The sequence below is a fragment of the Pseudophryne corroboree genome, chromosome 2 (assembly GCF_028390025.1).
Source record: "Pseudophryne corroboree isolate aPseCor3 chromosome 2, aPseCor3.hap2, whole genome shotgun sequence".
In the NCBI taxonomy this organism is placed as follows: Eukaryota; Metazoa; Chordata; class Amphibia; order Anura; family Myobatrachidae; genus Pseudophryne; species Pseudophryne corroboree.
This window is the reverse complement of record NC_086445.1, coordinates 452,522,305-452,539,604: the sequence shown is the minus strand read 5'-3', so window position 1 is coordinate 452,539,604 and position 17,300 is coordinate 452,522,305. Positions and strand designations below refer to the sequence as shown.

The 17,300-nt window shown below is 42.0% G+C and overlaps 1 protein-coding gene across 2 annotated transcripts in view; it reads right to left on the bottom strand.

Moving 5' to 3' along the window:
- The window catches only part of NCF1 (neutrophil cytosolic factor 1), a 32,559-nt gene extending 16,302 nt beyond the window's left edge, over positions 1-16,257 (bottom strand). The window contains exons 1-4 of one of the 2 annotated variants that reach the window (XM_063953730.1): positions 15,722-16,257; positions 9,971-10,051; positions 2,630-2,705; positions 224-389 (exon numbers count right to left, since the gene is read on the bottom strand). In XM_063953730.1, the coding sequence (XP_063809800.1) occupies positions 224-389; positions 2,630-2,705; positions 9,971-10,051; positions 15,722-15,790 (392 nt within the window). In that variant the 5' untranslated portion in view covers positions 15,791-16,257. The remainder of the gene's footprint in view (positions 1-223; positions 390-2,629; positions 2,706-9,970; positions 10,052-15,721) is intronic. The other variant, XM_063953731.1, reaches the window with a different exon arrangement.
- Positions 16,258-17,300: the final 1,043 nt, after the last annotated feature.

Here is a 17,300-nt window from a genome sequence, read left to right as displayed (position 1 = left end):
CATCTCAATACAAATCCTGGTGGCTGTGATATTTGCATATTTTGTTGCACAGTTGCTGTGTACAGGATCGCAGCTGAGAAGGCATTTGCTTTCATCTCTGAATCAGGCCCAAAGACATTAGCAAGACACAGCATTTATTACTCTTATTATTGATTGTAATCATTCTATGCTAAAGCATGTGTGTCATAACAGTACTAATCAGGAAAACATAAAGTATCCTCACTTGTTGCTTGATGTGGGGTTCACATCATCTGGTCTGACCTTGAAGAAGTCGATAACATGAGGGCAGCGGGATATCTTAGGGGGCAGATTGATTAGAGACGAGCAATAATCAGCCAGGGTGATCTGTCTGTTCTCTGTAGACCTCAGGCCATCAAACCACTTTGGTGCTGAAAAAGCAACATCATTGTCAAATCTGTAGTGGGGTTATTGTTACATTATATTATCATAATGCAACACAAGGTAAGTCGCAGATAGATGATAAATTACATATCTACCTTCAATTGGATTTCAATTTTCTAGTTTACTTACATTGTGATTTTTAACTAATTTAATCTATGGCTAATAAGCTGCTTTATAACACATAAGTTAAGCAAACTAGACAATAAAAATTATTTTGGTTTAATAAACACATCAAATATTTCTCATTACTGTGGTTGGATCAATGTAAGAAACGCTACTATCATTTAGGCAAGTGCTACAGGCTTTTAAAGTTGTCACACTGAAACTCATGTTTTATCTTCATCAAACAGGTGGTTCAACCGATAGGTTTCAGTTCCCCTTCCATGTATTCAATATGTAAAAGCTGTCTAAAGAAAGTATAAGAAATAGCACACACAAGTAGCAGCTGTGTTGTCAGTGGTAGCTACACTATGTACATATTCCTAAGTTTCCATTTATGCAGGTAGTGCTTGCAATGGTCAGAGTTTGTACTCATCTAGAAATGATTGTGTAAGGTTAGTGAGTTGACAATGATATAACTACAGTGCTCCTTATACTTTTGTTTTCTGGTAACAGGTAGGGTTCTATTTGCTACATGAGTGCTCAGTCATTTTATTTTTGGTTTTGGCTTTTATGTAAGAGCTCTTATTCTATCAGGTGATTTGATGAGAGAGATATTAATAGATGGATGGGGTATAAAGATCGAATTGGAGAGAGACAGAAAAATCAGGGTAGATTTTTAAGGCTGATAATGGCCGACGAAAAGGTGGGTCTCCTTATGAACTGGGAATTGAACAAGAAATTGTCTGGTGATTTGTTTATATGAACCTTTTTACGCTTAAGGCCCATATAGACGGGCCGATGTGGGGAGAGATGTGTGCTGAGCGAACCGCTCAGCACACATCTCTCCCGCCGCTCAGCACAGCGTGATCTGTGCTGAGCGTGCGGGGGAAGACGTGGGGCCGCTCACTTCACCCAGCGGGTGAAGTGAGCGACCCGCTAGATTGGCCTGCATGCAGGCCAATCTAGCAGCAGCGATAGCGATGTGAGGGGCTACACACGGAGCGATCATGCTGATATTCTAAGCAATCTAGTCAGATTGCTTAGAATATCGCTCCGTGAGTACCCCCCTTTACTGTTACACCATATAATTGAGAAATATGCAGTTGATATTTAACAGTTTTATCCTATTGAAATAATAAATATTGTATTTATTTACTGTACTTGTATTTGTATATAGTGTTTTAAAATGTAAACTGTAAATTCCCTAATGTGCCACCAGATTTTGGGATCTATTCATAAAGCAGTGAAACCCGTGGAGAAACAGACCAGTAGAGAAGTTGCCCATGGTAACCAATCAGCATCTCCCTTACATTGTATAGAATGTACTTGATAAAGGCTTCCTTCAAAGCTGATTGGTTGCCATGGGCAACTTCTCCACTGGTCCTTTTCACCACTCTTTTTACTGCTTCATGAATAGACCCCTTAATCTGGGCATTTTATCATTTTCATCACTTTCTTAATTGTCCTCCACATTGTTTTAGCAGACGACTGATGCAAATGCTATACTTCCATCCCCAAATGCCAGCTGTGTCTACCACACCCTGTGATATTATGTTTGAGGAAGTGTTAAAGTTCACGGTTGCTGTAAAAATGTCATATATAGGCAGAGAAGAATAAACAAAGCCATGCACAATACATTGAATTCACGGAATTGATTTGTTTTGCTATTATTTGCATGATAGGAAGATGATATTAAGTTTCCCTTGTACAATAAACAGTTGTCTAGCATCCACAACACTTTCACCAACCTCACCCTCCATTAGTGGGAACCCAGACAACAATTAAACAAAACAAAAACCTTTCTACCACCCAACATCTAATATACACCCATCATTCCATCAGTTAGGAAACAGGTAGAGGTTAGTAAAATGAAAATCTTACTTATTACAGAAAATACAAGTACAGCAAGAAGGATTTTGAGATTATTTAGGATTGTAAATCCTTTATTAAAATTTACTTTGAAACATTTTGTTGTAGTGTTTTAATACAATAATATGTATATAAATTATACAACTAATATACAACTAAACAAACCCTGTCATCCAAATTGCAAAATAATCACAACTTTAGTGAAGTCCTTTTCACAACACCAAACGTGTCATAAAGTATTACTTAGCAGATTTACCTGGTAAGTGAGGGATAGTTCTGTGTTCTTTGTTTATGTCTCCAGACTCAATGGGAAATAATTCCTTCAGTGCTTTCTAGAAGAAATGTAAGTAAGCTATAAGTAAGTAAGCAGTATATGCTATGGCCAACTGCTACTTCTCCATGACTTCACATAGGGTTTTATATATATATATATATATATATATATATATATATATATAAAATGGCAGAAGAGTTTCCAACAACTGAAACATTTTCCATGGCATCTGCTACAGGAATAGTGATTTGTAACATATAGTAGGCATACCCTTTCCCTATACTTACTAGGAGTTATGTCTTCCGATACGGCGAATCAGACTGACATATAGAGCATATTGTCTAAGTGTGTTCCCATTATTGCACACTACCAAATGGGCGAACCTGGCAAACAAAGGCATGCATAGGAATGTAGTCGTGAACGATATATCGCGCAGTGGTGCAAAATATCGAACAGTATGTACAGGACAGCCAGTGTATCGTTACATTGGCCATCCTGTCGGCTGGGTATACACATCATGAAGCGTGTACCCAGCTTTAGTCCCACACTACTACCATTACTCAGAAAATAAGGTAGCTAGAGTCAGAAAATATACAGGTACTCGCCTAAAATGAAAAGCTGACTTACAGCATCTTCATACACTTATATTATTCATTTCTGAAATTAGTTCACCGATTTCTCCTTGTTCAGGAACTACGTAGATATAAGAAGTATAAATTATACAGAGAAAAATGGTGGCAGTACTGCAAACACATGGGTACCATCCAAAAAACCCACTAGACTCTATAACACCAACAGAATATTATTATTACCCTTGTGATTCTATTTTATTGTATAATTTCTATAGGTAGTAAAATGAAGAAAGACAAGGTAAGGACAGAAAAAGACCACTAGTGCCAATTGCAGATTATGATCCAATACGGAAAATTGTATTCAGCATGCAAAACATGAAGACGGACACTATATTGTTGGTTGCATAAACTGTCACATTGTCAGGTACACAATTTCACAATCTATTCTGGAAATTGGGGACATGTAACAGCTACATTATGCACTGAGAGGGGATATACAGTAGCAACACTTTTCACAGCTAGAAGGGTCCTGACAGAAGGTAGGAGGAGGATCACCATTCTAACTACAGCTGGTTCTGGGGACGCCTGGCCTAATCAAAATCTAGCTGTTTTGTCTACTTGTTATGTAGACCATTTGGAATGGTGAGAGACCACCTAAACATTCTGTAGACGTTTTTATATTTCTGTTTTGAATAAAATGTTATCACACTATGGGAAAATATCAATTTTTTCATATACCTGCTGAGAATAAAGGACGGAATTGGGAGGCAGAATAAGGAGAAATATCCCACTGGATTGTACCCGCTTCCACACACGTTTATTGTCTACCATAAACAGTAGACAATATTTAATGGTACGAGGCCAATATTTCCTTATTATAGTGAATTGATTTTTAATCATAATATACTATATGGTTGGTTGTTCTTTTGTTTTTTTATGAGCGCCCATGGACTTTTATGGTGATGTGTGAATTGTCCATATCCATTCAAGTGTAAGGTGACACTTTCCTTTCTCCATTGTAGTCCAAGGAGCAGCCTTGGCGCACTTGATTTTATCTTAACTTTGTTCTGTTTTTACTTTTCACAGCACATGGGTCTGGAAGTATATGCAATATTCACAAATCATGAGATTTACTGATTTTTATAGATGGAATTTGTGGAATTTTATGGCAGGCATACACAAATTGGAGTATAAGAACAAACAATATCATCGGAGATACTCAACGCTGGTGGTAAAAATTCCCAATTCCCATGTAACATAGAATGGGCTTTTATCTCTGAATATAGTTGTTTACATAAAGATATCGAGAGAATTATAAAAAATAATTGGAAATTGTTAGAACAGGACCCCATTTTAAAGGGGAAAATCCCCACTAGGCCTTCCTTTATATATAGAAAATCTGGGTGGTATTCATGTGACCGCCGGTCAGCTGACCGACAGTCACATGACCTCCTCCACAAGCCCGACGGGTCACTGTCCCGATGGTCGGCATGCCGACCAACAGGGACTATTTCCACTCGTGGGTGTCCACGACACCCATAGAGTGGGAATACAACCCGTGGCGACTGCAGGTCGCCACCGAGCCCGCAGCGTGGCGAGCGCAGCGAGCCCGCAAGGGGCTTGCTGCACTCTCTCTCTTCCCTGCCGGGATCCCGGCGTCGGTATGCTGCCGGGATCCCGGCGTGGGTAAGCTGACCGGCGATCAGGAGACCGCCGGTCAGCCATACTACACCCAGAAAATCTAAGTCTTTGAAGGATAAACTGGTTAGAAGCACCCTTAATGAACAAAAACAAAGCAGTGAACGTGTACGAGGTTTCCATCGCTGCGGATCTTGCTTAGTTTGTAAAACTGTGAAGACCAATACCTCTAAATACAGAGAAATTAAAATCAATGGGAACTGTTATAAAATCAACCAGTTTATTACTTGTACATCCAAGAACGTAGTCTATGCCAATGAATGTAAGTGCGGTCTTATTTATGTTGAAAAGACTACTAGGATGTTAAAAACAAGGCTCTGTGAACACATTTATAGCATTAGAAAGGGGTTAGAAACACAAACCCTCTCTATGCATTTTAAACAACAACATGGCTCAAAAGAATGTGCAATAAGAAATTTTTGGGGAATAGAATTAGTTAAGGGTACATGAAAAAATAAAAATATTGAGACTAGGTTAGCTAAAACCGAAATGAAATGGATTTTTAATTTGAAAACATTGGTACCACAGGGTCTCAATGGGGAATTTGAATTGAAATTGTTTTTAAATTAATATTATTTGCACTTTATATTATTTCATTGAAGGTTGTAATGGGGACTTTTAATGGATATATAATTGAGACTATTTGTATTAATCTTTAATTTTTATGTTTTTATCTTTTATCTATGCACTTTATGATGCCATACTACTACTACTACATACTATGTTTACGATGACTTACGGAACGCATGTGACCCGCAAATAAACTTTATTATTATTTATTTATTACCAGTTATTTATATAGCGCACACATATTCTGCAGCGCTTTACAGAGAATATTTGGCCATTCACATCAGTCCCTGCCCCAGTGGAGCTTACAATCTATATTCCCTATCAAATGTACACACAGACACAATCACACTAGGGTTAATTTTGTTGAGAGCCAATTAACCTACCAGTATATTTTTGGATTGTGGGAGGAAACCGGAGTACCCGGAGGAAACCCACGCAAGTACGGGGAGAATATACAAACTCCACACAGTTAGGGCCAACATAGTTGAATTCTAACATGGACCGTATGACCGGAAATTACGTTTTAAGTGTTGGAACGCACTTTGAGCCGCAAGGAAGTGAACTTATAGCGTCCGGGCAGAAGTCTATGAAAGACGTAATGTCACGTGACCGGAAGTGACGACCGCCGTAGCGCAGCGTTTTTGAACAACGTAATTTACATTGTTACACCTGAAAACTGTTTGAGGATCATAGGGGTATATATATAGGGGAGAGTTTTAGTATTGCACAATCCGCTTTTGAGAAAGGTTACAACCGAAACGCGTTAAGCGGGATTGTGCTGTGTATCCTGACGATTCCCTCTACATTTCTCATCTACCTCCTGGAAGGAAAGCCGTGAGTTACCGGGACTCTGACTATACCTGCTGTAAAAACCATATCAGCAATCCAGTGGGGTGCCATTTGGGAAAGAAGGAATACCGTTTTGAGATATGCCTTTTTTATTTGTCTACCATGTGAGTGCACCTGTGTCAAAAAAAATATCCGTTTGTCCAAGGGTGTACTGCACTATTTTTTCCCCCTTCCTTTTCTCGTTATATGTGCATTGGAAGTGGCTGGCTATTGAGCTGTTAGAAGAAGTCTGAATACTAATCCTGTGGAACGGGATAATTCCAATGATACTAAGATGTGCCTGAAACCATTTGGAGTTTTGTGAGTGAGATGTATTGAAAATAGAATCCAGTGTCATCTGACAAAAGCATTCTACACTATTGTGTTTTTCTTTTTTTGTTTCTTGTTATGTACCTTAGCGGCAATTGCCAATAAGGACATACGTTATATAGGTTTGGTCCATTTACATGTTAAATCCAGGGAGCGCCTAAGTGGAGTATATTATCTGTACATTACTATTAAACTGTAGTTGCCATGTTCTTGACCATTTTTCAAGCCTAGCTAGGTCATCAATGTACTTTTATGTAATTTTTTTTATACTGAAATCCTGGGTTTTCTGTTCTAATGGACATACTGTACACTAGCTGGCCCATGTAATATTACCTCTTATGTTGTTCTGTATGCTGACCGTGATTATTCTATCTGGCCCTACTCTGTATATTGGACAAATGCACCACACCTCTTAATTTCTAATGACAGTTGCATTGCACAATTATCTCTGACTACTTGTAGCTTTTTACCTGTCCTTGCTTGGAATAAAAAGATATATCAGTACCTCCTGATGCTCCACTAACACTTCTAAGTTTGATGGTGCCACATAGTGGTAAGCATCTGGACAAACTGGTGAGCCATGTCTGTAACGCTGCCAAATCTTTAATAGCTGAAAACTGGAAGTCTCCCACAGCACCTTCATTAGTGGCCCCTCGGCCCTGGTTAATTTGGTGGCCTCAATGGAGTATATTACATGCTTGCAAAACAACTTCCTGCCCATTGCACCTATTAGAGATATGCCAAAGTGTACACTTTGGCCCCTGGGTACACACCACACACCCTGCACTCATATAAGTATACTTACCCCTCTGGAGTTCCATGGCGGCCAGCACTGTAGACAGAAATCACTTATAAAATATAGAGCTGTGAACATTTACCTGGTGATTTGCTAATACGCTATAGAGATATCCCCGGGAACATGGGGCCTGCGCCTTGTTCCCGGGGACATCTCTATTGCACATTAACAAATCACAGCATCAGCAGTAGATGCTGGCAGAAAACCAACATATACTGCACCACGAGGCAGGTGGGGGCCCGCACGGAACCTGTACACTGACCCCCTCCTCCTTTAAACCTCCCTTGTCCCTGGCCACTTTCACATGGCATCATTTTCAATCATCACCTCTACCTGGTCACTAACTTCCCAACTCTCCCCCTTTTTGCATTTCTTTCCCTCCCCTCAGTGTCTCCTTTTTCATTTGAATATGTTTTTGTTCCCTATTCCCATATTTACCATCCCTTTTTTCTCATTTTGTTATTGCCTCCCACACTCCCCATCCCCCTCCCCCATCCTTGTTATTCGTTAATATTGTTTGTTCTCACTTCAATTCATGTTTATTATTCTATGCCTATAACAAATGTCCAGTGGGTCCTGGGCATGTTACTTTGGCAACCGGGTATACTTTTTAGTCTTTGGAGTTTATTCTCCTTTCTACACTGTTTGTACAATTTTGTTATGTGGGTACTATGCGTACCCTATGTATTGTACCTGTTGTTTATGTAAAATGATTGAATGTAAACATTTTGTCTTGAAAACAAAACAAAAAATATATGGAGATATCACTTATATGTACAAGCTTTAAGACAACTGCAGTAGCACTAACTACCTCAGTATACAACATCAAAGCATTTTTATTAGGAATTCTTTCAAGAATCAAACAAAAACAAAAAAGGTAAACAAAAACAGAGCAGTTGCTGTTATTTTTGAAGAAATGAATGTAGAAATAAATTAGCATGGAAAACATAGAAGACATAATAAAATAGGAAATTAATTTATTTAAACATATAATTCCATGTGACATACCTCCCAACATAACCCTCTTAATGTATGATTGCCGGCACCTGTGCTGAAACACCTATCTTATCCATGAACCTGTTCAAAACAGGTGTCGTCAATCATAAATTAAGAGAAAACTCCAGGAGCAGAGCATTGTGTCCCTCCTGGAGAGGGTCATGTTGGGAGGTATGAACCAGAGTAGAGTTAGTACTGAAATCAGAGACGTGAGGTGAGGTTAATGGCTCAGGAGGCATTAGCTACTACCAGAGTCAGATTTACAAACAAGGGCCCTCATTCCGAGTTGTTCGCTCGCAAGGCGAATGTAGCAGAGTTACACACGCTAAGCCGCCGCCTACTGGGAGTGAATCTTAGCTTCTTAAAATTGCGACCGACGTAGGCGCAATATTGCGATTACAAACGAGATAGCAGTTTCTGAGTAGCTTCAGACTTACTCTGCCTGTGCGATCAGTTCAGTGCTTTTCGTTCCTGGCTGACGTCATAAACACACCCAGCGTTCGCCCAGGCACTCCCGCCGTTTCTCCGGCCACTCCTGCGTTTTTTCCGGAAACGGTAGCGTTTCCAGCCACACGCCCCTAAAACGCCGTGCATCCGCCCAGTAACACCCATTTCCTGTCAATCACAATGCGAACGTCGGAGCGATGAAAAAGCCGTGAGTAAACTTACTTTCTTCATAGTAAAGTTACTTGGCGCAGTCGCAGTGCGAACATTGCGCATGCGCACTAAGAGAATTATCACTGCGATGCGATGAAAAACTCCGAGCGAACAACTCGGAATGAGGGCCAATATACGAGTCAAAGCATTCATGTGGGCATTATACACAGAGATGTGTGGAAAAGATAGGCAGCGGAGGCACTGTCAAACCTGCCATAGACTTGTTACTTCAGAGTTTTGACTATAAAAAAGGAGTAGAATAATATAAAGCAGATATTTCAAATACAGTATATTCTTTATATTTTTCATATACTTTATATAGTCAAAACTCTGGCTTATATGTTAGCATACCTCCCAACTGTCCCGATTTTCGCGGGACAGTCCCGTTTTTTGGGGACTGTCCCGCTGTCCCACCCGCGGGCCGCAGTGTCCCGCGATGGGGGGGGGGGGGGGGGGGCAGTTGGGAGGCTCCTACACTCACTGCTCTGCATAGCAGAGCAGTAGTGAATAGACGCTGTGCGCTGTCTATTCAGCGCAGACAGTGGGAGAGAGGGCATGCCAGCAGCTCACAAGAGCGCTGGGCATGCCCCCTCAGTGACGAAAACGGGGGCGTGACCCACGAAGCCACGCCCCTTTTCATATACCACGCCCCCTTTTCGGGAGCGCGTGTGTCCCTCTTCATTGGGGACCAAAGTTGGGAGGTATGTGTTAGTATGACATGAAAGGTTCTGCCTCACCTCAGCGCATATCACTGACTGAAATACAGCTTATCTTTTATTTAACTACATAAATTTTAATTGCAGAAGTAATGTTCTGTTTAATTTAATTAGTCTAGTTACCAGGTGAAGTCAATAATAAAAAAACAAATAAACTCACATGGAATTCATAGATTTCAGTATATTTCCTGTACACAACTTTTTCTGTAAGATCCTGCCACTTTACCATGAACATGTACACCTAGTAAATCAGAAAACAGTAATGAGCATTAATAGATCACAACATATTTATTATTATTACATACCTCCCAACTGTCCCGATTTTGGCGGGACAGTCCCGTTTTTCACGGTCTGTCCCGCTGTCCCACCCACGGGTCGCAGTGTCTCGAGAGTGGGGGAGGGGCAGTTGGGAGATCCCTCCCTGTCACTCGCTGCTCTGAGGAGAGCAGCGGTGAATAGACGCTGTGCGCATGCGCACAGCGCCTATTCCTGACAGAGAGGGAGAGGGGGCATGGCCAGCAGCTCTCACAGCACTGTCCATGCTCCATAATGACGAAAACGGGGGCATGGCTTGCGATCGTGGCACTTGCCACGAGGCCACGCCCCTAATTTCGGGGCACATGTCCCTCCTTGAATACAAGCAAAGTTGGGAGGTATGTTATTATCCTATATTTATATGGCACCACAAGCGTTCCAAAGCACCTAACACAGTACATAAACAAATGGACAACCTAGTAAACAGTAGTGATGTGCACCGGACATTTTTCGGGTTTTGTGTTTTGGTTTTGGATTCGGTTCCGCGGCCGTGTTTTGGATTCGGACGCGTTTTGGCAAAACCTCCCTGAAAATTTTTTGTCGGATTCGGGTGTGTTTTGGATTCGGGTGGTTTTTTTTACAAAAAAACCTCAAAAACAGCTTAAATCATAGAATTTGGGGGTCATTTTGATCCCATAGTATTATTAACCTCAATGACCATAATTTCTAGTCTATTCTGAACACCTCACAATATTATTTTTAGTCCTAAAATTTGCACCGAGGTCGCTGGATGACTAAGCTAAGCGACCCAAGTGGCCGACACAAACACCTGGCCCATCTAGGAGTTGCACTGCAGTGTCAGGCAGGATGGCACTTCAAAAAATAGTCCCCAAACAGCCCATGATGCAAAGAAAAATTAAAGAAAAAAAGAGGTGCAAGATGGAATTGTCCTTGGGCCCTCCCACCCACCCTTATGTTGTATAAACAGGACATGCACACTTTAACAAACCCATCATTTCATCGACAGGGTCTGCCACACGACTGTGACTGAAATGACTGGTTGGTTTGGGCCCCCACCAAAAAAGAAGCAATCAATCTCTCCTTGCACAAACTGGCTCTACAGAGGCAAGATGTCCACCTCCTCCTCATCCTCCGATTCCTCACCCCTTTCACTGTGTACATCCCCCTCCTCACAGATGATTAATTCGTCCCCACTGGAATCCACCATCTCAGGTCCCTGTGTACTTTCTGGAGGCAATTGCTGGTGAATGTCTCCACGGAGGAATTGATTATAATTCATTTTGATGAACATCATCTTCTCCACATTTTCTGGAAGTAACCTTGTACGCCGATTGCTGACAAGGTGAGCGGCTGCACTAAACACTCTTTCGGAGTACACACTGGAGGGGGGGCAACTTAGGTAAAATAAAGCCAGTTTGTGCAAGGGCCTCCAAATTGCCTCTTTTTTCTGCCAGTATACGTACGGACTGTCTGACGTGCCTACTTGGATGCGGTCACTCATATAATCCTCCACCATTCTTTCAATGGTGACAGAATAATATGCAGTGACAGTAGACGACATGTCAGTAATCGTTGGCAGGTCCTTCAGTCCGGACCAGATGTCAGCACTCGCTCCAGACTGCCCTGCATCACTGCCAGCGGGTGGGCTCGGAATTCTTAGCCTTTTCCTTGCAGCCCCAGTTGCGGGAGAATGTGAAGAAGGAGCTGTTGACGAGTCTCGTTCCGCTTGACTTGACAATTTTCTCACCAGCAGGTCTTTGAACCTCTGCAGACTTGTGTCTGCCGGAAAGAGAGATACAACGTAGGCTTTAAACCTAGGATCGAGCACGGTGGCCAAAATGTAGTGCTCTGATTTCAACAGATTGACCACCCGTGAATCCTGGTTAAGCGAATTAAGGGCTCCATCCACAAGTCCCACATGCCTAGCGGAATCGCTCTGTTTTAGCTCCTCCTTCAATCTCTCCAGCTTCTTCTGCAAAAGCCTGATGAGGGAAATGACCTGACTCAGGCTGGCAGTGTCTGAATTGACTTCACGTGTGGTAAGTTCAAAGGGTTGCAGAACCTTGCACAACGTTGAAATCATTCTCCACTGCGCTTGAGTCAGGTGTATTCCCCCTGCTTTGCCTATATCGTAGGTAGCTGTATAGGCTTGAATGGCCTTTTGCTGCTCCTCCATCCTCTGAAGCATATAGAGGGTTGAATTCCACCTCGTTACCACCTCTTGCTTCAGATGATGGCAGGGCAGGTTCAGGAGTGTTTGCTGGTGCTCCAGTCTTCGGCACGCGGTGGCTGAATGCCGAAAGTGGCCCGCAATTCTTCGGGCCACCGACAGCATCTCTTGCACGCCCCTGTCGTTTTTTTTAAATCATTCTGCACCACCAAATTCAATGTATGTGCAAAACATGGGACGTGCTGGAATTTGCCCACATGTAATGCACGCACAATATTGGTGGCGTTGTCCGATGTCACAAATCCCCAGGAGAGTCCAATTGGGGTAAGCCATTCTGCGATGATGTTCCTCAGTTTCCGTAAGAGGTTGTCAGCTGTGTGCCTCTTATGGAAAGCGGTGATACAAAGCGTAGCCTGCCTAGGAACGAGTTGGCATTTGCGAGATGCTGCTACTGGTGCCGCCGCTGCTGTTCTTGCTGCGGGAGGCAATACATCTACCCAGTGGGCTGTCACAGTCATATAGTCCTTAGTCTGCCCTGCTCCACTTGTCCACATGTCCGTGGTTAAGTGGACATTGGGTACAACTGCATTTTTTAGGACACTGGTGACTCTTTTTCTGAGGTCTGTATACATTCTCGGTATCGCCTGCCTAGAGAAATGGAACCTAGATGGTATTTGGTACCGGGGACACAGTACCTCAAGCAATTCTCTAGTTTCCTGTGAATTAACGGTGGATACCGGAAACACGTTTAACACCACCCAGGCTGCCAAGGCCTGAGTTATCCGCTTTGCAGCAGGATGACTGCTGTGATATTTCATCTTCCTCGCAAAGGACTGTTGGACAGTCAATTGCTTACTGGAAGTAGTACAAGTGGTCTTCCGACTTCCCCTCTGGGATGACTATCGACTCCCAGCAACAACAACAGCAGCGCCAGCAGCAGTAGGCGTTACACTCAAGGATGCATCGGAGGAATCCCAGGCAGGAGAGGACTCGTCAGACTTGACAGTGACATGGCCTGCAGGACTACTGGCTTTCCTGTCTAAGGAGGAAATTGACACTGAAGGAGTTGGTGGTGTGGATTGCAGGAGCTTGGTTACAAGAGGAAGGGATTTAGTTGGCAGTGGACTGCTTCCGCTGTCACCCAAAGTTTTTGAACTTGTCAATGACTTCTGATGAATGCGCTCCAGGTGACGTATAAGGGAGGATGTTCCGAGGTGGTTAACGTCCTTACCCCTACTTATTACAGCTTGACAAAGGCGACACACGGCTTGACACCTGTTGTCCGCATTTCTGTTAAAATAATTCCACACCAAAGAGGTGATTTTTTTTTGTAATTTGACCAGGCATGTCAATGGCCATATTCGTCCCACGGACAACAGGTGTCTCCCCGGGTGCCTGACTTAAACAAACCACCTCACCATCTTCTCCTCCTTGTCAATTTCCTCCTCAGCGCCAGCAACACCCATATCCTCATCCTGGTGTACTTCAACAGTGACATCTTCAATTTGACTATCAGGAACTGGACTGCGGGTGCTCCTTCCAGCACTTGCAGGGGGCGTGCAAATGGTGGAAGGCGCCACCTCTTCCCGTCCAGTGTTGGGAAGGTCAGGCATCGCAACCAACACAATTTGACTCACCTTGGGGATTTGTGATTTAGAAGAAAGCACAGTTCTTTGCTGTGCTTTTGCCAGCTTAAGTCTTTTCATTTTTCTAGCGAGAGGATGAGTGCTTCCATCCTCATGTGAATTTGAACCACTAGCCATGAACATAGGCCAGGGCCTCAGCCGTTCTTTGCCACTCCGTGTCGTAAATGGCATATTGGCAAGTTTACGCTTCTCATCAGACGCATTGAATTTTGATTTTTGGGTCATTTTACTGAACTTTTGTTTTTTGGATTTTACATGCTCTCTACTATAACATTGGGCATCGGCCTTGGCAGACGACGTTGATGGCATTTCATCGTCTCGGCCATGACTAGTGGCAGCAGCTTCAGCACGAGGTGGAAGTGGATCTTGATCTTTCCCTATTTTACCCTCCACATTTTCGTTCTCCATTTTTTTAATGTGTGGAATTATATGCCAGTAATATATCAATAGCAATGGCCTACTGTACCGTACTGCTATATATTATATACTGGTGGTCAGCAAAATTATGCACTGTCCTCCTACTATATATACTGCGCACAACTAAAATGCACCACAGGTATGGATGGATAGTATACTTGACGACACAGAGGTAGGTAGAGCAGTGGACTACTGTACCGTACTGCTATATATTATATACTGGTGGTCAGCACAATTATGCACTGTCCTCCTACTATATATACTGCGCACAACTTAAATGCACCACAGGTATGGATGGATAGTATACTTGACGACACAGAGGTAGGTAGAGCAGTGGCCTACTGTACCGTACTGCTATATATTATATACTGGTGGTCAGCAAAATGTAAATAATGTACAATCAAATCAAATGTCCTTTACACTCTTTTAAATTATAATAAGTTATAATATTCTGTATCCATGACTGCATTAAAAAAAAATCATACTTCCCAAATAAGTTTATGCATGACATTATTACAATACAATCAATATTCAGTCCTGTGCAGAAATCTGTGTATTCGTTCAGATGGTCGACACTCATTAGGTCGACATGGACAATGGTCAACACATGGAAATCGACATGGCTTTTTAAAGATTTTTTTTTTTTTTTACTTTTTCAGGCTTCACCATCCACGTGGACTATGATTGGGAATAGTAACCTTGCCCGCAGCATGGCGAGTGAAGCGAGCCATGTAAGGAGACGCAGTACACTGATTGGGGCTCCTGGTCATGTTACGAAAAAAGATGACACCAAAAACAGTTCAAAAATCCATGTCGACCTTTTTCATGTGTCGACAATTTGTCCATGTCGACCATGTCAATGTCAACCAATAGTGGTCGACCTAATGACTGTCGACCTTAACATTGTCGACCATTCATACTGGAACCAGAAATCTGTTACCTAACTCCCCCCCCCCCTCCCGCCCCCCCTCATACAAAAGTGTTTCCCATTTTAGGCTTATATTTTTGTTTGTTACAAATCCCATTCGCATTTGCATTGTAATCAGTTAATATACACTGTGTATACATATGCTAGGAAAAATGGAAACCGTTATAGGACAATCATACAGTTCTACCCTCTTCTCTCAGTACCGTAATTAAGCTTGAAGTTTGATCTTGCTAAGAAGATTTAGCTGCTTACACTAATAAGAATAAATATTAATAAATAAGTAAATATAAACAAATATTTATCATTCTTTACACTGTCCTTACAATAGTATAAATGCAACATAACATTTATGGAAAATATTTACATGTACTACATTACAAAATTGCATAACCTACTGTTATATGGAAATATATTGCTTTGTCAATAAGGAAACATCCATTAAATAGTAAGAAATGTATATTAAAATGTACTTACATAATGCTGGCTGGGAAGGAATCTCTTCTCAAAGCCAAGCAGCTGGACATGCCTGGTGTAGGACGTCATTATACAATGTAATATTCTGCAGTTGCTGCACAGCTGAGGATGTTACTACACTGAGGCTACAGCCTTATATATTCAGCAAGTGCCCACAGTAAAAAGGAGGGGCTCAGCACTGATTGGCTGATGATAACAGTACCATTATCAAGTATTTTATTTTCAGGAGTTCAGTCTGAGAAATTCAACTTCTTCCTAGAAAGAGGATATTTACAGAAGAATAGTGACACATACACATATTTTGAGAACTTGTGTGTGTATTTATAATGTGACATGTATCACATACACCGGATACAGGTCAAAACGGTAGGTTTATACTTTTTCCACAAGTCTGGTCACTCATATGGTATAAGAGCAGTTCACAGCAGGTTACAAGTCACAGCATAACACTTTATGCCCTGACAAGCAAAATTAGTACAGACTCCAGTGGCTCCTAGCGTAACCCCACACCCACAGCCTATCACCTGGGCAGCTTGTCTACTATCAGGAGCATGATCCCTGTGCACTGACAGCATTTTTAAGGCTAGCTAACAGGTGCTACTAATCACCTTAGCTGCAGTTCATATCTGACCTTGAAACCTCAGGCCAAATGTAATAGAGTGAGAAAGTGAGAGATTTGGTTAGGTTTTCCAGTTTTTTTTAAAGTGGCAATCATTTACACAGCAAGATGAACCTACTTTTGCAGTGTAAATGATTGCCACTTAAGAAAAAACCTGCAAAACCTTACCAAATCTCTCACTTTCTTAAACTCTTACTCTATTACATTTGGCTCCTGGACTGCATCCATATCCAACTGCTGTTGCCACTAGTACCCTTCTGTTAAGTCAAGGGTGGTGAGATGCTAACTTTTCTACTAATTCATCAATTTAGGGCATAGGGTCAAATTGAGAAACTTTATTTTATTTTCAGAAATCATTACAGAATCTTAAAACTCCCGAAAGTTTAGACACTAAGCCAATGGTATTATTCCATTCACTGTTTGACTCTTCTATGACCCCTAGACGCAGCATCTCCTCCACTTCCCATTTTACTTCTGCCCATTTAGCCTCAGGTATGAGATATGATCTTTGCTTTATCACCACTCAGGGAGGAGTAATAATATCATGTTGTATAATTTGGGCTTTCCCCGGGATGGCAGAGAACACATCTTAGCACTGTGCTACTAAGTTTACGACTTCTTGTTTCTGGGTGGGATTCAAGGTGACTTCAAATGGAACCTGACAATCTGGAGTTTTCATGGCCGCTAAAGGGGGCTGACTGGTACTCTCTTTCCAGGGTTTTAATATATGAACATGGTAGACTTTCTTCTACCCTCTTGCTGAACCTTATAGTTAACAGGTCCCACTGCTTCTATGATTTTATAAGGGCCTCACCACTAGGCACACAATTTGCTTTCAGTGGTGAGTGCAAGAACCAGTACCTTTTCACCCGGCTTAAAGGACCGGTTACCTGCAGTAATGTCATAACTACGTATTTGACGCTGTTGAGCCCATCTCATAAGCTCGTTCAGAAGTGGCTC